Below are 22,957 nucleotides of genomic sequence, written 5' to 3'. Positions count from 1 at the left end.
TGCTGCACCAGCCACTCCCTGGGGAGGAGGGAGGAGGGAGAGGGGAGGGAGGGAGAGAAGGAGGAAGGGAGCCTCAAAGGCCAAGGCCAGGCAGGACACCCCCTGGGATCACAGAGCTCGCCACATCCCCAAAGCAGCTGAACCCTCTGCACCAACCAGCGCAGGTCAGTCTCAGCCCCTCCGAGAGTCCCCGGCAAGGCAAGCTCCAGGCCTGCTGCCCCTTACCTCAAGGCTATCCCCCTAGCCTGCTTCAGGTTCCCATCCTACCCGGGGTCCCCACAGTGTCTACCACCTCTGAACCCTTAGTAGATCCTCCAGACTACCTCTGCCTTTCCAGCCCCCATTCCTATCCCAGACCTACCCCTCTACCCCACTTTCTGCCCTGACTCCCATCTACACCTTCCAAAATGTCTACGTCCTCTGATCCCTTAATGCGCCCATACCTCATCTCTGCCCCTAAAACATGTTTTTATCCTCCAAATCCTACTTCTGCCCCAGATCTGATTTTCCCTCACCTGAACTGGTCTCTGTGTACAAATTCTCCCCCAAAATTCACTCTCCCGCACCAACTATTTCTGCTCCCCAAGCCCTATCTGCTCTACAACATCCATGCCTCTGCCCTAATTTCTCCCTTTGACCCCCATACCTATCTCTGGCCCGCCAAACCCTAGCTCCATCCTCTTACTCCCATCTCTGACTCTCAAACCTTGTATTTGTTCCCAGTGAGTTCTCTCTGATCCCCCAAAACCATCTGTCTTCCCAAAATCCTTGCCTGTTCATCAAAATGCCTTTGCCACCCCAAACACCGTCTACTTCTCCAAGTCTGTACTGCCACATTAATTCTTGTCTGTCTTCCCTAAACCCCATCTCAGCCCCCAAATGTCTGTCCACCAGGCCTCTCTGGCCCCAAACCTTTCTCTACTCCAGTTCTGAAGCTCCTCCTAGGCTCCCACAACCCAACTCTAATCATCAGACACTTTTCTGCCTGACCAAACCCATCTCTGACCCCCTAAACTGCATCTCTGCTCCATTAAAACTCTTGGATCCCCCAACTTTTCCATGACACTCAGAATCCATCTCTGACCCCCAAACTGCATCTCTAACTTCTCAACTTTCTCTCTGACTCTCACACTTCACCCTGATCCTCAAGCTTGTCTCCGCTTCCCAACCTATTTATGGACCCAAAGTGTGACCTTCCAAGGTGGTCTCTTCTCAAACCCCGTACCTGCTTTCCAAGGCCCCATAGCGAAACCCCAAAACCCTGACTCCTCAACCCCTATCTGACCCCCAACCCCTCCTAGGACTCCATCTGCCCTCAGACCCCATCTCTATTCCCTTGTCCTGAAAGACCCTCCCTTAAGGGCTGCAGTAGGGACTTTACCTGGGGTGAGGGGCTGGGCGAGGGGCTGGGCCGAGGGAGAGTTGAGGGTGCCGGCCTGCTGCCTGCTGCCCGTTGGGGCAGACTTACTCTAGTGGGGCAGCTGATAAGGAGCTTTCATATCCCCCAGCCTTGAGATAAACTTTATCTCTGTCTGGAGAGTGATAACTGGGCAGGGGGGGAGGACTGGGCCCCTGCCATGAGAGGGGTGGGCAGCCCTAGACCCACCAAGGTGTCAGATGCAGGGGGTCAGAGGAGATTGGAGGGAGGTTATGGGGTAATAAGGTGTGGATGAGGGGATAAAGGAACAGTGGTGACAGATGCAAAAAGCAAGACACACAGGGACACAAAGAGAGAAGGGAGGAAGAAACAGAGAGAGATGAGGAGAAAAATAGAGAAAAAAAGAGCAAGAGAGATGTGCAGAGAGAGAAAGGAGAAACAGAGACTCAGAAAGAATGAGATAGACAGCAGGAGAGCAGGAGACCAACAGGAATGAGAGTGAGACAAGAACGGGGGTGTGGGGGATAGAGAAAGACTCACAACTAGAATCGTGGAGGGACAGAGATGAAAGAGATGGAGGATGAGATGAGGAGACAAGACCCCTTCCCTGGGAAGAGACCCTGGTGTCTAGGTTGGTTATGGGCATATCCACAGGGCCATCTCTTTACCAGCATAATCCCAATATCGGGCCCAACCCTTCACCTAAGCAGGGGCTTGAAGGGGCCTTCCATTCTATCTCCATCACTCTATCCTACAGACAGGGACACTTTAGGTTCACAGGACAAGTCAGGGTCAGGGGTACTGCCTGGGTCTACACCTGGAGCTATGTGCAGTGGGGTCTGGTCCAGGATATGGAGATAATAGAACATATGGAAATAAGGCCAGAGGGCCCAGGGAGAGAGAAAGCAGGTAGAGACAAACAAGCAGAAAGAGACAGAATGTGAAAGATGTAGATATGAGTAGAGAGGGAGAGAGAAGAGAAAGAGAAAAAGATATAAAGGAAACTAAGAAAAGGAGAAACAAAAAGAGATAAAAAGACACGGAGATAGCCCTGGCTGGTGTGGCGCAGTTGGTTGAGTGTTGTCCCATGTACTGAGGGGTTGCAGGTTCAATTCCCTGGTCGATGTTTCTCTCTCTCTCTCCCTCTCTCTCTGTCTCTCTGTCTCTGTCTCTGTCTCTGTCTCTCCCTCATCAATAAAAACATACTTTTAAAAAAGACAGAGAGATACATCAAACCTCAGGGAAGGCAGGGGAAGGGGCAGTTAAGAGATCAACCAAAGGACTGGTACCCATGCAATATGAGCATGACCAATGGACACAGACAGTAGGGGGATGAGAGCATGTGCTGGGGGCGGGAGCGAGCAGGGAGAGGTCAATGGGAGAAAAGGGAGACATATGTAAAACTTTCAACAATAAAGAGTTGGGTTTTTTTTTAGGTTTTTTTTTTTTTTTTTTTTTTTTTTTTTAAAGACAGCGATAAAGATGGATAGAAAGAATCATAGAGATAGAGACATGGAAAGACAAAACGAGGGAAAACCACTAGACATTTACAGAGAAAGAGAGAGCAGTGAATGTCATGGTAGCATAGAAATGATACGAAATACAGAGAGAGGAACAGTGTTAGAGAAAAAGACCCGGAGAGACAGTGATACATACAGAGTGGTGGCAAAGGGGCACAGACCAAGCTGCCATCTCACAGGTCTTAGCTTGACCCCGTCACCACCTATCTGGCAAATGGGGAAACTGAGGCCTGGGGACGGTGGGGGCTGAAGGAAGCAGAAAGCAGAACTATGGCCAGCCTCCCCAGGGAAGTGGCTATGGGTAAAGGGAACACCTCCCACCTGTCCCCCTTCTCAGAGGAAGCCAGTGGCCTTGGGGTGATTTCAAAAGTTGGGCGGGGATGGTAGAGATAAGCAGTGGGGGGTACTGACCCCCCCAGCATGGATCAGGGAGGAACTCTGTCTGCAGACCCAACTGGGGTGGGGGAGGGGGGAGTCAAACCGGAAACCTTGGGGTTTCTGAGAAAGTCAGAAGGCCAGATGCAGCAGATACGGATGAAACTGGGGAACATAAGAGGGTGAACCCCCTTGTCCAAGGGGGTGACCAAGGGGTTCATGGGACTCTAATTCTACACTCCATCCCACCCAACCCAGACTCCTCTAGAGGAGGAGGGAAGAGAAGATGGGGCAGGAAAAGAAGAGGAAGAGGAAGAGGACAGGAGGAAAGAAATGAGCAGAGAGAAAGATGAGCAGAAAGAGAAGGATGAAGAAAAAGGGGGAGAGAAGAGAGGAGAGATGTAGAAGGGGGGAAAGGGGATAGGAGGTAGCTTAGGGGGAGGAGAGGAGAGAAGAAGGAAGAGATAGAAGAAGAGAAGAGAAAGGGGACCAGGGAGAGAGGAGGAGGGGGTAAGGGAGAGGAAGAGAAGGGGAAGAGTAGGGGGGGGGAGTAAGGAGGAAGAAAGAGTAGAAAGAGAAGGAAGAGGGAAGAGAGGAGAGAAGAAAGAAGAGAAGTTGAGTGACAGGAGGGAAAAGAAGGGATGGGAGGGAGGGAGGAGGGAGAGGAAAGAGAAGAAAGGGAAGAGAAGGAGCAGGAGGAAGAAGAAAAGGAAAGGGAGGGAGGAAGAGGAGAGGAAGGAAGACAAGGGGGTATAGGAGGGAGAGGAAAAAGGGAGAAGAAAAAACAAATGAGTCAAGAAAGGGAGGAGAATGGGAAAGGAGAGGATGGGGAGTTAGAGGATAGAGTATTATAGAAGACTAGGGAGAGATGAGGTAGGAGCAGCAAGGGAAGAGAGGAGGGGAGGGGAGAAGGGACCTATAGAGATGGAAAGGAGGGATATAAAGACTGAGTGGGAGGAGAAAGGAGGAAAGAGAGTGTGGAGAAGAGAGGGGAGGGGAATGATTTCAGTGTCTGAGGACCCCTCCTGTCCTCACAGGTCAACCCTAAGAGGACCCATGGAGTTCCCTGGCCTGGGGGCCTTGGGGACCTCTGAGTCCCTGCCCCAGTTTGTGGACCCTGCCCTAGTGTCCTCACTACCAGAGTCGGGGGTCTTCTTCCCCTCGGGGCCTGAAGGCTTGGATGCAGCAGCTTCCTCCACTGCCCAGAACACCGCCTCGGCTGCAGCTGCTGCACTGGCCTACTACAGGGATGCTGAGGCCTACAGACACTCCCCAGGTACCTCCTTTGGGTGATTTTCCTGGCAGAGTTCCATGCTGTTGGGGTTGCCATGGAGACCCTTGGCTAGGGTAGAAGCCCACAAAGAGGCCATCTTGGAAATGGCCGGAAGCCTTCACGAGGCTATGTGGACCATGTTCCCTATCTATGTGCAGACCCGGGAATGTACATCCCCATACTGCCGCATCAGGAATGAATGTTGTAAGTAGGTGGGGGTGGCCCTCGTTGTTGAGTGGCCCATGGGGCCCCACAAAGCCCATTGGGAAGTGGCTTCGGGTGACTGCAGCTGCCAGGGTGACCAGTGGGGCTCAGGTCCAGGAGTCCCTCAGGGCCAGCAGCTGTTCTGGCAACCTATGGGAAGGTGGGGAGGTTGGCCACCATGCTGGGGCTGTTGGGTCCCACTGCACCCTGAAAGCAGGATGGCGTCAGACCTCATGTCCCCTTCTTTCTTCCTTCCCATACCCAACCCCTATCAGTCTTCCAGGTGTACCCACTGCTCAACTGTATGGAGGGGATCCCAGGGGGCCCACCATACACCAGCTGGGCCTATGGCAAGACGGGGCTCTACCCTCCCTCCACTGTGTGCCCCACCCGCGAGGACTCCCCACCTCAGGCCTCAGAAGATCCGGATGGAAAAGGCAGTTTCCTAGAAACGTTAAAGACAGAGCGACTGAGTCCGGACCTGTTGACACTGGGACCTGCAGTGCCTTCTTCCATCCCTGTCCCCAGCAGTGCCTACGGGGGCCCTGACTTTCCCAATAACTTCTTCTCTCCCACCGGAAGCCCCCTCAATCCAGCAGCCTATTCCTCCCCCAAGCTCCGTGGAACCCTGCCCCTGGCCACCTGTGGTGAGGTTCCCCAAAAGGGACAGGGAGGTTGAGGAGGGGGATGGGGTCCAAGGCAAAGTTGGGCTAAGCCTGGATCCCTCTTCCCCTCTCTCCACCACACCAGAGGCCAGGGAGTGTGTGAACTGCGGAGCGACAGCCACTCCGCTGTGGCGGCGAGACAGGACAGGCCACTACCTGTGCAATGCTTGTGGCCTCTATCACAAGATGAATGGGCAAAACAGGCCCCTCATCCGGCCCAAAAAGCGCCTGGTAAGACCCCAGGCCTCCCTCCCCTCTCCCAGGCACTGCTGTTCCCACTCCCTGCAGGATCTCTGTCCTCACACTCTGAGAACCCCGACCCCCTCCCTGCCCCATCCACTCAGGGACCCAGCTCTGTACAGGAGTGTCTACCCTCAGCCCACACTCAGGCTGCAAGCAGGCACGTGTCCACTCCCTGCACAGCCTTTTTTATACTTGGCTGCACACTGGGATCACCGTGGGAACCTCCCTAGATGTGCTGATTTACTTGGTCTAGAGTGCTCCCTGAGCATCAGTATTATTTCTGACTCCCCAAGTGCGTCCAGTGTCCGCCAACATTGAGAGCCACTGATGCAGCCCCCACCCCATTTGGAAAGCCCCGGGACAGGAGGCCATGTCCTCGCCCCTTAGAGAACCCTCAGTCTACTCCTTGTCCCCAACGGTGCCTGTGGTTCTCGTCCAGGAAGCCCTGCCTTCACCCTGACCTTCACCTCCTGTGTCCTCCCCCCCCCCCCCCCAAGCACTGACCCTCACATTCTTTCTGCCCCCAGATCGTCAGCAAGCGGGCAGGTACCCAGTGCACCAACTGCCAGACAACCACCACGACACTGTGGCGAAGGAATGCCAGTGGGGACCCTGTGTGCAATGCCTGCGGACTCTATTACAAATTACACCAGGTGTGCTCTGCCTCTTAGCCTCCCCACTGCTCCCCCATCCCACCAATCCTCCCTTCTTTCTCCTTTCCTTTCCTGTATTCTTCCTATATTCCTTTTCTCTCTTCCTGTATTCTCTTCCTTCCTCCTTCCTCCTCATTCCTCTCTTCTCTGTACGTCTATCTCCTCCCTGACTTCCTTATCCCTACTGATCCCTTATCTCTCCACCATTTCTCATCTCATTTCTCATCTCCTTTCTCCTCCCCTCCATCTAGTCCAGTGGTTGGCAAATTCATTAGCCAACAAAGTGGCAAACCACGGCTCGAGAGCCACATGTGACTCACTAGCCGCAGTTTGCCGACCACTGATTTAATCCTATGGCTAGAGGCTCCCCCAGCCTTTCCCCAGCTTAGGGCCTCACAAGCTCATGATTCCTTAGGCATTATCTGTGCCACAGCTGGGGCCTGCTCCCCTAGCCCTTGGCCCAGTTCCCTTTTCTTAAGGAGTGGGGTGGAAAGGGTGGAGACACAGAGGCCAAAGTCTGAGGCTGGGGAACACTCATGGCCTCTCTTTCATCAGGTGAACCGGCCACTGACCATGCGGAAGGATGGGATCCAGACTAGAAACCGCAAGGCATCAGGAAAAGGAAAAAAGAAGCGAGGTTCCAGTCTGGGAGGCCCAGGACCAGCTGATGGGCCAGCGGGTGGCTATATGGTGGTGGCTGGGGGCAGCGATGGTGGGAATTTTGGGGAGGTGGCCTCAGGCTTGACATTGGGCCCACCTGGCACTGCCCATCTCTACCAAGGCCTGGGCCCCGTGGTGCTGTCAGGGCCGGTCAGCCACCTCATGCCTTTCCCCGGGCCCCTGCTGGGCTCACCCACAGGGTCCTTCCCCACAGGCCCCATGCCTCCCACCACCAGCAGCACTGTGGTGGCGCCACTTAGTTCATGAGGACACAGAGCATGTCCCCAGAGCAGGGTTGGGGTCCCTCTCCACAGTCCCTCTACAGCCCAACCCTCTGGGCCCCCCACACCCCTTGGTCTGGACCGTCAACGATTTGTAAAATAAAGCACCCGTATCCTGAAGTTGGAGGTGTGGGTCTGAATAAAGAGCCGTGGTAGGTGGGTGTGCAACGGGCCTGTGGTTCTCTGGTGGTGGCATGAGGCTGTGAGAGACAGCACCGGTGACCCTTCATGATAGCGGGTTGTGATGTGCAAGTATAACATGATGTATGTGAAACCGCATGTGACAGCAAGCAGGGTGTATGAAATGGCCTGTACATGCACACGTCATGGGCAGAGACTGTGTGGTGGCCGAGTGCTCTGTGCAGTGGTGACCATGGGGTGAGGGGGTGAGAGATGGCGTGCCTGACACCAGGCGACTGTGAGAAGCAGGGCACACGTGACTGAATGAGAGGACATGGCGGTATGTGTGTAACGGGGTGTGCTGAGGCAGCATGTGAGGTAGTGCTCATGTGACTGGGCACGCAGGGTGGGTCTGAGACGGTGTACCAGGCACAGCATGTGTACCAGGCTCAGCATCTGGTAAACAAGCATTTCTGGAATGCTGAGCAAGGACTGTGTGGGACGGAATGTGGAGACCTAGCAGCATGTCAGGAGGTCTCTGTGGGTCTGATAAGGGCAGTGCTTGTGTGCCAGCATGTGTGTGTGAGCGTATCCCGTGTCATGTGCCCTGTCTCCGTGCCTCTGAGTGTCTGACAGGGTGAGCAGCTCTGTGCACGTGCTTGTGGAGGCATCAATATATATAGTTTCAGTCTGTAAGCTAGGGACCCACCTCCAGGGACAGAAGACATGTTCAGGGCAGGAATGGGAGGAAGGAGTGGGGCTGGAATGGCAGCCAGCAAGAAGGGCAGAAGGCCAGCCTGAGACCCTGGGGTTGTCCATGGGCCCTCCTGTCACTCATCTCTTCTCTCTCTCAGCCCAGAGAGAGAGAAGAACCCTGATGCAGCCCTCTGGGAAATGGTAGAGAAGGAGGGGGGAGATTTGGAGACAAAATAATCTCTAGGGGGGATATTTAGAGCCCACAGGTGGGGAGCTCCCCAGTGCCAACTCCCTCCCACCTCACCACTGACCTGAGTGAATTGCTCCCCCTAAAGTGGGGTCTGGTCTTCCATGGAACAAACCCCCACATCGGAGCATGCACGGAGTCAGGAGACATCCTAACCCAGACAGGGTAAGTGGCTCTCCCAGGGCCACACAGCTGGTGACACAGGGCTGAGCCAGGCTCCGTGGCTTGGCCTCCACACTGCCCAGAGGCTCCTGACCGCAAGCAGCATCGTCTCCTGAGTGCTCACTGTGCTCAACAACGGCTGGAAGGCTCAGCTGCTTTCGTCCATGAACACCTGAAAAAACACTCTAGTCCTGCCAGTGTGGGTCAGTGGTTGAGCATTCACCTACGAACCAGGAAGACAAGGTTGGATTCTTGGTCAGGGCACACGCCCAAGTTGCAGGCTGGAACCCCAGTGAGGTGTGTATAGGAGGCAGCCGATCCATGATTCTATCTCATCATTGATGTTTCTATCTCTCCCTGTCCCTTCCTCTCTGAAATCAATAAAAACATATTACATAAAAAAAAAGAAATCTGCAAACTCTTTGGGAACCCTGACTGAGTTCAGGAGCCTCGCTTCCATTCTTGACAATGAGCCCTGAGGTCACTCTGCACACAATCCCTACCTCACGCCCCACCCCACAGAGTCCACAGGAACCGTGATCCAACTCTCAACATGAACCTCAGTCTTGAACTTACTTGGAAAACCTTTCCTGAACTTGTGGAAGGCACCTGTCCTGACCAGCTGCTTTAAGTCCAGACTTCAGCCTATACAGGCGCCTACAGCCTCACCTGGCACAGGACCCCCTGCCCAGACACTGTGCAGGGCTTGCTGACATATCCCTGTCCTGGCTCCATGGCCTGACCCTCTACAGGAAGCCTTGTCTATAACAGTGCTGGAGCCTATAACCGGATTCTGCAGAAAACCTTTCCCTGACTTCCAACAGAAATCCATAACTTGACTGGTTTCAGGAATCTCTGACCTAATCTTTTATAGGAACCCCGGAACTTGCCCTCTGGAAACACTCTCCTGACCCTGTACAGGAGCCCCGATGAGACTCTCTCTCTCTCTGACAGCCTTGTTCTGGAAGCCTTACCCTCACCTTGTACAGGAGCCACTGTCCTGACTTTGGCCAGTGGCTCCCACATGAAACACCGTAGCTTTGGGGAGTCTACGGAATCCTGAAGCAGACACTGCTATAGGCTTGTCAACCCTGTTCCCCTTTCTTCCTGACTCACTCACTTTCCCAGCCCCCCTTACAAGGACAGGTGGACATGTGACAGTTCTGATCAATGCAGTGAGCAGAGTGACATACACAATTTCCAGGCCTGGCCCATAGGAATCTCTCGTGGGCCCTGGCTGGTGTGATCAGTGGTTAGAGCATGGGCCTGTGCACCAAGGGTCTCTGGTTCAATTCCTGGTCAACAGCACATACCCGGGTTATAGGATTGACCCCTGGCCCTAGTCAGATCACACGCAGGATGCTGCTGCACAGGCTTTCCTGGCAGGGTTCCATGCTGTTGGGGTTGCCAGGGAGACCCTTAGCTAGGGTAGAACCCAACAAAGAAGCCATTTTGAAAAAGGCCAGAAGCCTTCACATGGCTATGTGGACCAATTTGTCTACGTATGTGCAGGCCTGGGAATGTATATCCCCAGAAGGCCTCATCAGGAATGAATGCAGTAAGTAGGTGGGGGTGGCCCTCGTTGTTGAGTGGCCCATGGGGCTCCACACAGTTTTGGTCAAAGTCCATTGGGAAGTGGCTTCGGGTGACTACAGCTGCCAGGGTGACCAGTGGGGCTCAGGTCCAGGAGTCCCTCAGGGCCAGCAGCTATTCTGGCAACCTATGGGAAGGTGGGGAGGTTGGCACCATGCTGGGGCTGTTGGCTACCACTGCACCCTGAAAGCAGGATGGTGTCAGACCTTCTGTCCCCTTCTTTCTTCCTTCCCATACCCACCCCCTCAACAGGCTACCAGGTGCTCAACTGTATGGAGGAGACCCCAGGGGGCTCACAATACACCAGCTGGGCCTATAGCAACACTGGGGTCTACCTGTCCTCCACTGTGTGCCCCACCAGCGATGACCCCCAGGTCTCAGAAGATTCCTATGCGAGAAGCACCATCCTAGAGACCGTAACAACACAGCAACTCAGTTTGGACCTGCTGACCATGGCACCGGCAGTGCCTTCCTCCATTCCTGTCCCGACCAGTGCCTCCGGGGCCCCTGACTTTCCAAGGGGCTTCTTTCCTCCCACCGAAAGCTCCCCGAATCCATCGGCCTATTTGCCCACCAATCTTATTGGAACCCTGCCCATGACCACCTGTGGTGAGGTCCCCCAAAAGGAACAGGGAGGTTGAGGTAGGGGGCGGGTCCAAGGAAAAGTTGTGCTGAGCCTGCATCCCTCTTTCTCCCTGTCCACAACACCAGAGGCCAAAGAGTGTGAAAATTGTGAAGCAACGGCCGCCTTGCTGTGGTACCAATGTGATGCAGAGGGTCAGACAATCAATAGGCAGAACCAGCTCAAAAAGCGCCCGGTAAGACCCCATGCCCTATCCCCTCTCCCAGGCACTGCTGTTCCCACTCCCTGCAGGATCTCTGTCCTCACACTCTGAGAACCCCGACCCCCACCCTGCCCCATCCACTCAGGGACCCAGCTCTGTACAGGAGTGTCTACTCTCAGCCCACCCTCAGGCTGCAAGCAGGAACGCCGTCCACTCCCTGCACAGCCTTTTTTATACTTGGCTGCACACTGGGATCACCGTGGGGCCCTCCCTAGATGGACTGATTTACTTGGTCTGGGGCACTGCCTGGGCATTAGGATTATTTCCGACTCCCCAATTGCGTCCAGTATCCGCCAATGTTGAGAACCACTGATGCAGCCCCCACCCCATTTGGAAAGCCCCGGGACAGGAGGCCATGTCCTCGCCCCTTAGAGAACCCTCAGTCTACTCCTTGTCCCCAACGGTGCCTGTGGTTCTCATCCAGGAAGCCCTGCCTTCACCCTGACCCTCACCTCCTGTGTCCTCCACCCACCCAGTGCACTGACCCTCACATTCTTGCTGCCTCCAGAAGGTCAGCAAGCGGGCAGGTACCCGGTGCACCAACTGCCAGACAACCACCACGGCAGTGTGGCGGATGAATGCCAGTGGAGAACCTCTGTGCAATGCCTGCGGACTCTATTACAAGCGACACCAGGTGTGCCCTGCCTCTTGGAACCTGCGCCCTCCCCCATCCCACTAACCCTGCCTACCTTCTCCTTTTCCGTGCCAGTAATCTTCTTATCTCCCTTCCCTCTCTTCCTGTTATTCTCCCCCGTCCCCCCCCCCCCATCCCTCTCTTCTCTGCACTTCCATCTCCTCCCTGACTTTCTTATCCCTCCTGCTCCTTCTCTCTAGGCCATTTCTCATCTCCTTCCTCCTCCCCTCCAGCCATCAGCTAGTCCTATGGCTAGTGGCTCCCCGAGCCTTTCCCCAGCTTAGGGCCTCACAAGCTCATGATTCCTTAGGCATTATCTGTGCCACAGCTAGGGCCTGCTACCCTAGCCCTTGGCCCAGTTCCCTATTCTTAAGGAGTGGGGTGGGAAGGGTGGAGACACAGAGGCCAAAGTCTGAGGTCGGGGAACATTCATGGTCTCCCTTTTTTCAGGCGAACCGACCAGCGATCATGCAGAAGGATGCTGTAAAGACTAGAAAGCAGCAGGCATCACAGAAAAAGAAGCCAGCGTCAAGTCTGGGAGGCCCAGGACCAGCTGATGGGCCAGCGGATGGCTCCATGGACAGGGACAGCGATGGGGGGAATTGTGGGGAGGTGGCCTCAGGCTTGACATTGGGCCCACCTGGCACTGCCCAACTCTACCAAGGCCTGGGCCCCGTGGTGCTGTCAGGGCCTGTCAGCCACCTCATGCCTTTCCCCGGGCCCCTGTTGGGCTCACCCACGGGGTCCTTCCCCACAGGCCCCATGCTTCCCACCACAAGCAGCACTGTGGAGGCGCCATTCAGCCCTTGAGGACACAGAGCATGTCCCCAGAGCAGGGTTGGGGTCCCTCTCTACAATGAGCCAGCAGTCCCTCTACAGCCCAACCCTCTGGGCCCCCCATACCGCTTGGTCTGGATTGTCAAAGATTTGTGAAATAAAGCACCCATGTCCTAAAGTTGGAGGTATGAGTCTCAGTGGGACTGAATAAAGAGCCGTGCAATGGGCCTGTGGTTCTCTGGTGGTGGTGTGAGGCTGTGAGAGACAGCACCCATGCCCCTTCATGATAGCGGGTTGTGATGTGCAAGTATAACATGATGTATGTGAAACCGCATGTGACAGCAACCAGGGTGTATGAAATGGCCTGTACATGCACACGTCATGGGCGGAGACTGTGTGGTGGCCGAGTGCTCTGTGCGGTGGTGACCATGGGGTGAGGGGGTGAGAGATGGCGTGCCTGACACCAGGCGACTGTGAGAAACGGGGCCCACGTGACTGTATGAGAGGAAGTGGGGGTATGTGTGTAAACGGGTGTGCTGAGGCAGCATGTGAGGTAGTGCTCATGTGACTGGGCATGCAGGGTGGTTCTGAGACGGTGTACCAGGCACAGCATGTGTACCAGGCTCAGCATCTGGTAAACAAGCATTTCTGGAATGCTGAGCAAGGACTGTGTGGGACGGAATGTGGAGACCTAGCAGCATGTCAGGAGGTCTCTGAGGGTCTGGTAAGGGCAGTGCTTGTGTGCCAGCATGTGTGTGTGAGCGTATCCCGTGTCATGTGCCCTGTCTCCGTGCCTCTGAGTGTCTGACAGGGTGAGCAGCTCTGTGCACGTGCTTGTGGAGGCATCAATATATATAGTTTCAGTCTGTAAGCTAGGGACCCACCTCCAGGGACAGAAGACATGTTCAGGGCAGGAATGGGAGGAAGGAGTGGGGCTGGAATGGCAGCCAGCAAGAAGGGCAGAAGGCCAGCCTGAGACCCTGGGGTTGTCCATGGGCCCTCCTGTCACTCATCTCTTCTCTCTCTCAGCCCAGAGAGAGAGAAGAACCCTGATGCAGCCCTCTGGGAAATGGTAGAGAAGGAGGGGGGAGATTTGGAGACAAAATAATCTCTAGGGGGGATATTTAGAGCCCACAGGTGGGGAGCTCCCCAGTGCCAACTCCCTCCCAACACACCACTGACCTGAGTGAATTGCTCCCCCTAAAGTGGGGTCTGGTCTTCCATGGAACAAACCCCCACATCGGAGCATGCACGGAGTCAGGAGACATCCTAACCCAGACAGGGTAAGTGGCTCTCCCAGGGCCACACAGCTGGTGACACAGGGCTGAGCCAGGCTCCGTGGCTTGGCCTCCACACTGCCCAGAGGCTCCTGACCGCAAGCAGCATCGTCTCCTGAGTGCTCACTGTGCTCAACAACGGCTGGAAGGCTCAGCTGCTTTCGTCCATGAACACCTGAAAAAACACTCTAGTCCTGCCAGTGTGGGTCAGTGGTTGAGCATTCACCTATGAACCAGGAAGACAAGGTTGGATTCTTGGTCAGGGCACATGCACAAGTTGCAGGCTGGAACCCCAGTGAGGTGTGTATAGGAGGCAGCCGATCCATGATTCTATCTCATCATTGATGTTTCTATCTCTCCCTGTCCCTTCCTCTCTGAAATCAATAAAAACATATTACATAAAAAAAAAGAAAGAAACCCCTATCTGCAAACTCTTTGGGAACCCTGATTGAGTTCAGGAGCCTTGCTTCCATTGTTGACAATGAGCCCTGAGGTCACTCTGCACACAATCCCTACCTCACGCCCCACCCCACAGAGTCCACAGGAACCCGTGATCCAACTCTCAACATGAACCTCAGTCTTGAACTTACATGGAAAACCTTTCCTGAACCTGTGGTGGGGCGCCTGTCCTGACCCCCTGCTTTAAGTCCAGACCTCATCCTATACAGGAGCCTACAACCTCACCTGGCACAGGACCCCCTGCCCAGACACTGGGCAGGGCGTGCTGACATATCCCTGTCCTGGCTCCAGGGCCGGACCCTCTACAGGAAGCCTTGTCTATAACAGTGCTGGAGCCTATAACCGGATTCTGCAGAAAACCTTTCCCTGACTTCCAACAGAAGTCTATAACTTGACTGGTTTCAGGAATCTCTGACCTGATCTTTTATAGGAACCCCGAAACTTGCCCTCTGGAAACACTCTCCTGACCCTGTACAGGAGCCCCGATGAGACTCTCTCTCTCTCTCTCTGACAGCCTTGTTCTGGAAGCCTTACCCTCACCTTGTACAGGAGCCACTGTCCTGACTGTGGCCAGTGGCACCCACATGAAACAGCATAGCTCTGGGGAGCCTACGGAATCCTGAAGCAGACACTGCTATAGGCTTGTCAACCCTGTTCCCCTTTCTTCCTGACTCACTCACTTTCCCAGCCCCCCTTACAAGGACAGGTGGACATGTGACAGTTCTGATCAATGCAGTGAGCAGAGTGACATACACAATTTCCAGGCCTGGCCCATAGGAATCTCTCGTGGGCCCTGGCTGGTGTGATCAGTGGTTAGAGCATGGGCCTGTGCACCAAAGGGTCGAGGGTTCAATCTTTGTCAACAGCACATACCCGGGTTATAGGATTGACCCCTGGCCCTAGTCAGAGCACACGCAGGCTGCTGCTGCACTGGCTTTCCTGGCAGGGTTCCATGCTGTTGGTGTTGCCAGGGAGACCCTTAGCTAGGGTAGAACCCAACAAAGAAGCCATTTTGGAAAAGGCCAGAAGCCTTCACATGGCTATGTGGACCAATTTGTCTACGTATGTGCAGGCCTGGGAATGTATATCCCGAGAAGGCCTCATCAGGAAAGAATGCAGTAAGTAGGTGGGGGTGGCCCTTGTTGTTGAGTGGCCCATGGGGCTCCACACAGTTTTGGTCAAAGTCCATTGGGAAGTGGCTTCGGGTGACTACAGCTGCCAGGGTGACCAGTGGGGCTCAGGTCCAGGAGTCCCTCAGGGCCAGCAGCTATTCTGGCAACCTATGGGAAGGTGGGGAGGTTGGCACCATGCTGGGGCTGTTGGCTACCACTGCACCCTGAAAGCAGGATGGTGTCAGACCTTCTGTCCCCTTCTTTCTTCCTTCCCATACCCACCCCCTCAACAGGCTACCAGGTGCTCAACTGTATGGAGGAGACCCCAGGGGGCTCACAATACACCAGCTGGGCCTATAGCAACACTGGGGTCTACCTGTCCTCCACTGTGTGCCCCACCAGCGATGACCCCCAGGTCTCAGAAGATTCCTATGCGAGAAGCACCATCCTAGAGACCGTAACAACACAGCAACTCAGTTTGGACCTGCTGACCATGGCACCGGCAGTGCCTTCCTCCATTCCTGTCCCGACCAGTGCCTCCGGGGCCCCTGACTTTCCAAGGGGCTTCTTTCCTCCCACCGAAAGCTCCCCGAATCCATCGGCCTATTTGCCCACCAATCTTATTGGAACCCTGCCCATGACCACCTGTGGTGAGGTCCCCCAAAAGGAACAGGGAGGTTGAGGTAGGGGGCGGGTCCAAGGAAAAGTTGTGCTGAGCCTGCATCCCTCTTTCTCCCTGTCCACAACACCAGAGGCCAAAGAGTGTGAAAATTGTGAAGCAACGGCCGCCTCGCTGTGGTACCAATGTGATGCAGAGGGTCAGACAATCAATAGGCAGAACCAGCTCAAAAAGCGCCCGGTAAGACCCCATGCCCTATCCCCTCTCCCAGGCACTGCTGTTCCCACTCCCTGCAGGATCTCTGTCCTCACACTCTGAGAACCCCGACCCCCACCCTGCCCCATCCACTCAGGGACCCAGCTCTGTACAGGAGTGTCTACCCTCAGCCCACACTCAGGCTGCAAGCAGGCACGTGTCCACTCCCTGCACAGCCTTTTTTATACTTGGCTGCACACTGGGATCACCGTGGGGCCCTCCCTAGATGGGCTGATTTACTTGGTCTGGGGCACTGCCGGGGCATCAGGATTATTTCCGACTCCCCAAGTGCGTCCAGTGTCCGCCAACGTTGAGAACCACTGATGCAGCCCCCACCCCATTTGGAAAGCCCCGGGACAGGAGGCCATGTCCTCGCCCCTTAGAGAACCCTCAGTCTACTCCTTGTCCCCAACGGTGCCTGTGGTTCTCATCCAGGAAGCCCTGCCTTCACCCTGACCCTCACCTCCTGTGTCCTCCACCCACCCAGTGCACTGACCCTCACATTCTTGCTGCCTCCAGAAGGTCAGCAAGCGGGCAGGTACCCGGTGCACCAACTGCCAGACAACCACCACGGCAGTGTGGCGGATGAATGCCAGTGGAGAACCTCTGTGCAATGCCTGCGGACTCTATTACAAGCGACACCAGGTGTGCCCTGCCTCCTGGAACCTGCGCCCTCCCCCATCCCACTAAGTCTGCCTACCTTCTCCTTCCTTTCCTTTCTGTATTCTTCCTATCTCCATTCCCTCTCTTCCTGTTATTCTCCCTCCTCCTCCTCCCCCCCATCCCTCTCTTCTCTGCACTTCCATCTCCTCCCTGACTTCCTTATCCCTCCTGCTCCTTCTCTCTCGGCCATTTCTCATCTCCTTCCTCCTCCCCTCCAGCCATCAGCTAGTCCTATGGCTAGAGGCTCCCCCAGCCTTTCCCCAGCTTAGGGCCTCACAAGCTCATGATTCCTTAGGCATTATCTGTGCCACAGCTGGGGCCTGCTCCCCTAGCCCTTGGCCCAGTTCCCTATTCTTAAGGAGTGGGGTGGGAAGGGTGGAGACACAGAGGCCAAAGTCTGAGGTTGGGGAACACTCATGGTCTCCCTTTTTTCAGGCGAACCGACCAGCGATCATGCAGAAGGATGCTGTAAAGACTAGAAAGCAGCAGGCATCACAGAAAAAGAAGCCAGCGTCAAGTCTGGGAGGCCCAGGACCAGCTGATGGGCCAGCGGATGGCTCCATGGACAGGGACAGCGATGGGGGGAATTGTGGGGAGGTGGCTTCAGGCTTGACATTGGGCCCACCTGGCACTGCCCAGCTCTACCAAGGCCTGGGCCCCGTGGTGCTGTCAGGGCCTGTCAGCCACCTCATGCCTTTCCCCGGGCCCCTGTTGGGCTCACCCACGGGGTCCTTCCCCACAGGCCCAATGCTTCCCACCACAAGCAGCACTGTGGAGGCGCCATTCAGCCCTTGAGCACACAGAGCATGTCCCCAGAGCAGGGTTGGGGTCCCTCTCTACAATGAGCCAGCAGTCCCTCTACAGCCCAACCCTCTGGGCCCCCACAGCCTTTGGTCTGGATTGTCAAATAAAGCTTTATTTGTGAAATAAAGCACTCATGTCCTAAAGTTGGAGGTGTGGGTCTGAGTGGGACTGAATAAAGAGCCGTGCAATGGGCCTGTGATTCTCTGATGGTGGCGTGAGGCTGTGAGAGACAGCACCCGTGACCCTTCATGATAGCGGGTTGTGATGTGCAAGTATAACATGATGTATGTGAAACCACATGTGACAGCAACCAGGGTGTATGAAATGGCCTGTACATGCACACGTCATGGGCGGAGACTGTGTGGTGGCCGAGTGCTCTGTGCGGTGGTGACCATGGGGTGAGGGGGTGAGAGATGGCGTGCCTGACACCAGGCGACTGTGAGAAGCAGGGCACACGTGACTGAATGAGAGGACATGGCGGTATGTGTGTAACGGGGTGTGCTGAGGCAGCATGTGAGGTTGTGCTCATGTGACTGCACGCAGGATGGGTCGGAGACGGTGTACCAGGCACAGCATGTGTACCAGGCTCAGCATCTGGTAAACAAGCATTTCTGGAATGCTGAGCAAGGACTGTATAGGATGGAATGTGGAGACCTAGCAGCATGTCAGGAGGTCTCTGAGGGTCTGGTAAGGGCAGTGCTTGTGTGACAACATGTGTGTGTGAGCGTATCCCGTGTCATGTGCCCTGTCACTATGCCTCTGTCACTCATCTCTTCTCTCTCTCAGCCCAGAGAGAGAGAAGATCCCTGATGCAGCCCTGTGGGAAATGGTAGAGAAGGAGGGGGAGATTTGGAGACAAAATAATTTCTAGGGGGGATATTTAGAGCCCACAGGTGGGGAGCTCCCCAGTGCCAACTCCCTCCCAACACACTACTGACCTGAGTGAACTGCTCCCCCTAAAGTGGGGTCTGTTCTTCCATGGAACAAACCCCCACATCGGAGCCTGCACGGAGTCAGGAGACATCCTAACCCAGACAGGGTAAGTGGCTCTCCCAGGGCCACACAGCTGGTGGCACAGGGCTGAGCCATGCTCCGTGGCTTGGCCTCCACACTGCCCAGAGGCTCCTGACCGCAAGCAGCATCGTCTCCTGAGTGCTCACTGTGCTCAACAACGGCTGGAAGGCTCAGCTGCTTTCGTCCATGAACACCTGAAAAAACACTCTAGTCCTGCCAGTGTGGGTCAGTGGTTGAGCATTCACCTACGAACCAGGAAGACAAGGTTGTATTCTTGGTCAGGGCACACGCCCAAGTTGCAGGCTGGAACCCCAGTGAGGTGTGTATAGGAGGCAGCCGATCCATGATTCTATCTCATCATTGATGTTTCTATCTCTCCCTGTCCCTTCCTCTCTGAAATCAATAAAAACATATTACATTAAAAAATAAGAAACCCTCATCTGCAAACTCTTTGGGAACCCGGATTGAGTTCAGGAGCCTTGCTTCCATTGTTGACAATGAGCCCTGAGGTCACTCTGCGCACAATCCCTACTTTACGCCCCACCCCACAGAGTCCATAGGAACCCGTGATCCAACTCTCAACACAAACCTCAGTCTTGAACTTACATGGAAAACCTTTCCTGAGCCTGACTCCCTGCTTTAAGTTCAGCCCTCAGCCTATACAGGCGCCTACAGCCTCACCTGGCACAGGACCCCCTACCCAGACACTGTGCAGGGCTTGCTGACATATCCCTGTCCTGGCTCCATGGCCTGACCCTCTACAGGAAGCCTTGTCTATAACAGTGCTGGAGCCTATAACCGGATTCTGCACATAACCTTTCCCTGACTTCCAACAGAAGTCCATAACTTGACTGGTTTCAGGAATCTCTGACTTGATCTTTTATAGGAACCCCGGAACTTGCCCTCTGGAAACACTCTCCTGACCCTGTACAGGAGCCCCGATGAGACTCTCTCTGACAGCCTTGTTCTGGAAGCCTTACCCTCACCTTGTGCAGGAGCCACTGTCCTGACTGTGGCCAGTGGCTCCCACATGAAACAGCATAGCTCTGGGGAGCCTACAGAATCCTGAAGCAGACACTGCTATAGGCTTGTCAACCCTGTTCCCCTTTCTTCCTGACTCACTCACTTTCCCAGCCCCCCCTTACAAGGACAGGTGGACATGTGACAGTTCTGATCAATGGAGTGAGCAGAGTGACATACACAATTTCCAGGCCTGGCCCATAGGAATCTCTCATGGGCCCTGGCTGGTGTGATCAGTGGTTAGAGCATGGGCCTGTGCACCAAAGGTTCTCTGGTTCAATTCCCAGTCAAGGGCACTTACCTGGGTTACAGGATTGACCCCCCACCCTCCACCCTGGCCCCAGTTACAGGAGGCAAGGGATTGATGTGTATCTTTCATGTTGATGTTTCTCTCATATACACATTGATTTTTCTCTCTCTCCCTCTTTCCCTCCCCCCCTTCCACTCTAAGAATCAATGGAATAATATCATCTGGTGAGAAATAACAAAGACAAAAAACCTCTCACAGAATCCTCCCTTTCTCATCTACCAGCTGAGTAGCGATAACTCCAAGGACTCAAAGGAGAACACAGCCACAAAAAGGAAGTTGCCTAGGTCCATGAATAACCAGCAATAAATATTCACATTGGATTTTGTATGCGCAAGAAACCAACATTTACTGGTTAAGACCCTGAGATTCTGGGCTTGTTTGTTACAACAGGTAGCCTAATTAAGCTCACTAATAATCATCTTTTGACTGAATCTGGACATGTATATCTGATCTTATGTTCTGTATAAACACAGCTCTGAAGCTGTACAGAAACACCTGTACTGAGCCTGCACTGCACCAACCAGCCATACAATGCAGTGTAAGAAGCCCCATCCTGAATGTTTATGGGAACCCACAGTCTGGAGCTTTCTAAAAACATCCGTCTTAAAAAAGTAAATAAATAAAATAAAAATAAAAACATCCGTCTTGTCCTATATAGAAACCCCTGCTTGGTTCAGTGGAAGAACATTACAGAAACTGTAGGAATCCCTAGCCTCACTCTGTACAGAGACATTTATCTATTTATTTAAATATATTTCATTGATTTTTTTTTTTTTTACAGAGAGGGAGAAGGAATTAGAAACATTGATGAGAGAAACATCAATCAGCCACCTCTTGCACATGCCCCACTATTTATTTAAATATATTTCATTGATTTTTTACAGAGGGAGAAGGAATTAGAAACATTGAAGAGAGAAATATCAATCAGCTGCCTCCTGCATAGCCCCTACTGGGGATGTGCCTGCAACCAAGGCACACGCCATTGACCGGAATGGAACCTGGGACCCCTGAGTCCGCAGGCCGATGCTCTGTCCACTGAGCCAAACTGGTTAGGGCTGGACAGGGACATTTACTTGACCCAGTAGAAAAACACCAGAAGAGACGGGACCCTGTCCACGAATCTGTCCTCACCCCTCACACAAAAGGAACACGGACTCAGTCCCTAGAAGGGAACCAAAGACTCTGTTGCAGGGATCAGCAAACTAGAGGCTTCACGCCCAAGCCAGTCTGCAGCCACTTTTTGTATTTTTAAAGGGAAAGAAAGAAGAAGATGCCAGAGGCTATATGTGGCCTACGAAGCCTAAAATATGTCCTATCTGGTCCTTTGTAGAAAAAGCTTGCGGACCTCTGCTCCTCTCTTTTGACTAGCCAGAAAAACGGGCCTTGACCCTTCCAAGGCTCCCTGCTCTGTTACTTGGCGGGCATCACGGCCTCAGAGGGTTCTTCGGTGTGTCTTGTACGGTTGTGTGCTCTTTGGAGTATGTGGGGGGTTAAAGGTCTTGGCTGTGCTCTCTCCCACTGGGACAAAAGACTCGTTCAGGCAGTGAGAGAGTGGAAGGGAAAGGAAGGCCGAAGCTAGGGTTTGCAGGAGGGTTAGAGGGCCCGGCCAGTGGGCGGTGGGGCTGTCAATCTGTTTGTTAGTCAGCGAAGCTGAACCCCAGACCGCTTATCTTTCCGGCCCCAGCCTACAGCCCGGTAGGAAATGGTGAAGAATGAGAAAGGGAGATTAGGAGGACCAACCCGCCTCCTGCGGGGCTATTTAGACCCGGGGTGGGAGGGAATTGTCCCTCTCCCCCGCCCCCTGCCCCCATCCCACAAAGGGGCAACTAACGCCCCCTTCGCCTAGGCACACACTTGGAGGCAGAGGTTACTGGGTGGAGGGTGGTCCACCCTGGCCCTGGGCACTGTTTTATCACCATTTTCCAGATGAGGAAACTGAAGCACGGAGCTGGTCAGTCACTTGCCCAGGGTCACATGACCAAGTCACGTAACCTCAGTTTCCTTATCTGCAAAGCGGCCTTCATAATGGGAACTACCTCTCAGAACTGCGGCTTGCAATGCCCGACACATAACGCTTGCTATCATTACCCTCATTTGCCCCGTAAGACTCCTCCCGCGCCACCATTTCTGCAGCCGGATCTTGGTGACACTGTGAGCACTTCCTGTGCACAGCCCCGTGGAGATCCGGAGCAGGACAGGCTTTCTGGACAATGTCTGACAGTCCCACAGGGCGTCTCTGTCAGCCATGACAGTTATGGCAAGGGGCGAGAGGCCCAAGACGGAGGCAATGAGTAACGGAATGCCCTCGGGACGGGACTGCCAAACGGAAAGTGGGAACTCTCTGATAAGGACCCCATCTGGACCCCGATAGGAATGGGACCCCGCCCATCGCGGGCTATAAAAACTCAGAGCCTGGGCCATTCCACGGGTCAGCTTGGCTGTACCCCGTGTCAGCTCGGAGCCCGATGGGACCTGGGATCGCCTGGTTGGGACTCTCCAACCCTGGAGGCCACGGGTGACGGGCCTTCGTGGGGCGTCCTCTGCTGCTCTGTGGCTGAAGCTCCCCCTTTCTGTGAGTCACCTGCGTGTGCATCTATTGTGAGGTGACCAGACGTCCCGCTTTTGGCGGGACAGTCCCGATTTTTAACAAAGATTCTTTCCAAAAATCGGGGCCTTTCTAAAACGCCGCGGGACAAATTGTTGAAAATCGGGACTGTCCCGCCAAAAGCGGGACGCCTGGTCACCTTAATCTATTGGCTTCCTTATGGGGGCAGCCCCCCTAATAAGCCTGGCACTGTGGAAAGACACAGTCACGTGAGTGATTCCTTTCGGAGATGTGAACATGGATTCCGAAAATCCTCACCACGTGCCCCACAGGTGTGGTTTCAGTGGCTGAGCAGCCGGGTCAGAGCACATCCCCAATTGGGGGGGGGGGGTGCGGGAGGCAGCTGATCCGTGATTCTCTCTCATCAGTGATGTTTCTGTCTCTCGCTCTCCCTTCCTCCCTGAAACCAATAAAGGTATATTTTTTTAAAAAAGAAAAATCTTCACCACACTGAGCATCATTACCACTCCCACCTGACGGCCACCAGCCACCT

General features: G+C 54.4%; 2 protein-coding genes across 4 annotated transcripts; both read left to right on the top strand.

The window, feature by feature from the left end:
* The first annotated feature begins 47 nt into the window (after positions 1-47).
* On the top strand, positions 48-17,590 carry LOC118731774 (erythroid transcription factor). 3 transcript variants are annotated; one of them, XR_006739527.1, is made up of 8 exons: positions 48-164; positions 4,311-4,549; positions 5,026-5,397; positions 5,501-5,646; positions 6,186-6,311; positions 6,867-7,284; positions 12,837-12,841; positions 17,558-17,590. XR_006739527.1 is itself a non-coding variant. In XM_045570393.1 (7 exons), exons 2-7 carry the CDS (start codon positions 4,330-4,332, stop codon positions 12,357-12,359), a joined length of 1,236 nt encoding a protein of 411 aa, XP_045426349.1. In that variant the 5' UTR covers positions 48-164; positions 4,311-4,329; the 3' UTR covers positions 12,360-12,501. The 3 variants fall into 3 exon arrangements, 2 of the variants coding, with proteins under 2 accessions (XP_045426349.1, XP_036316503.1); XM_045570393.1 differs by lacking the exons at positions 12,837-12,841; positions 17,558-17,590 and adding an exon at positions 12,162-12,501 and having other exon boundaries at positions 6,867-7,040; XM_036460610.2 differs by lacking the exons at positions 12,837-12,841; positions 17,558-17,590 and having other exon boundaries at positions 6,867-7,372.
* Positions 15,410-17,506, top strand: LOC118731703 (erythroid transcription factor). The gene is made up of 4 exons (XM_036460452.1): positions 15,410-15,824; positions 15,927-16,033; positions 16,568-16,693; positions 17,147-17,506. Exons 1-4 carry the CDS (start codon positions 15,410-15,412, stop codon positions 17,504-17,506), a joined length of 1,008 nt encoding a protein of 335 aa, XP_036316345.1.
* Positions 17,591-22,957: the final 5,367 nt, after the last annotated feature.

Source organism: Pipistrellus kuhlii, unplaced genomic scaffold (genome assembly GCF_014108245.1).
Source record: "Pipistrellus kuhlii isolate mPipKuh1 unplaced genomic scaffold, mPipKuh1.p scaffold_m20_p_32, whole genome shotgun sequence".
Classification (NCBI taxonomy): domain Eukaryota; kingdom Metazoa; phylum Chordata; class Mammalia; order Chiroptera; family Vespertilionidae; genus Pipistrellus; species Pipistrellus kuhlii.
Note: the sequence above shows the minus strand (reverse complement) of the source record. Positions and strands in the feature narration are given on the sequence as shown.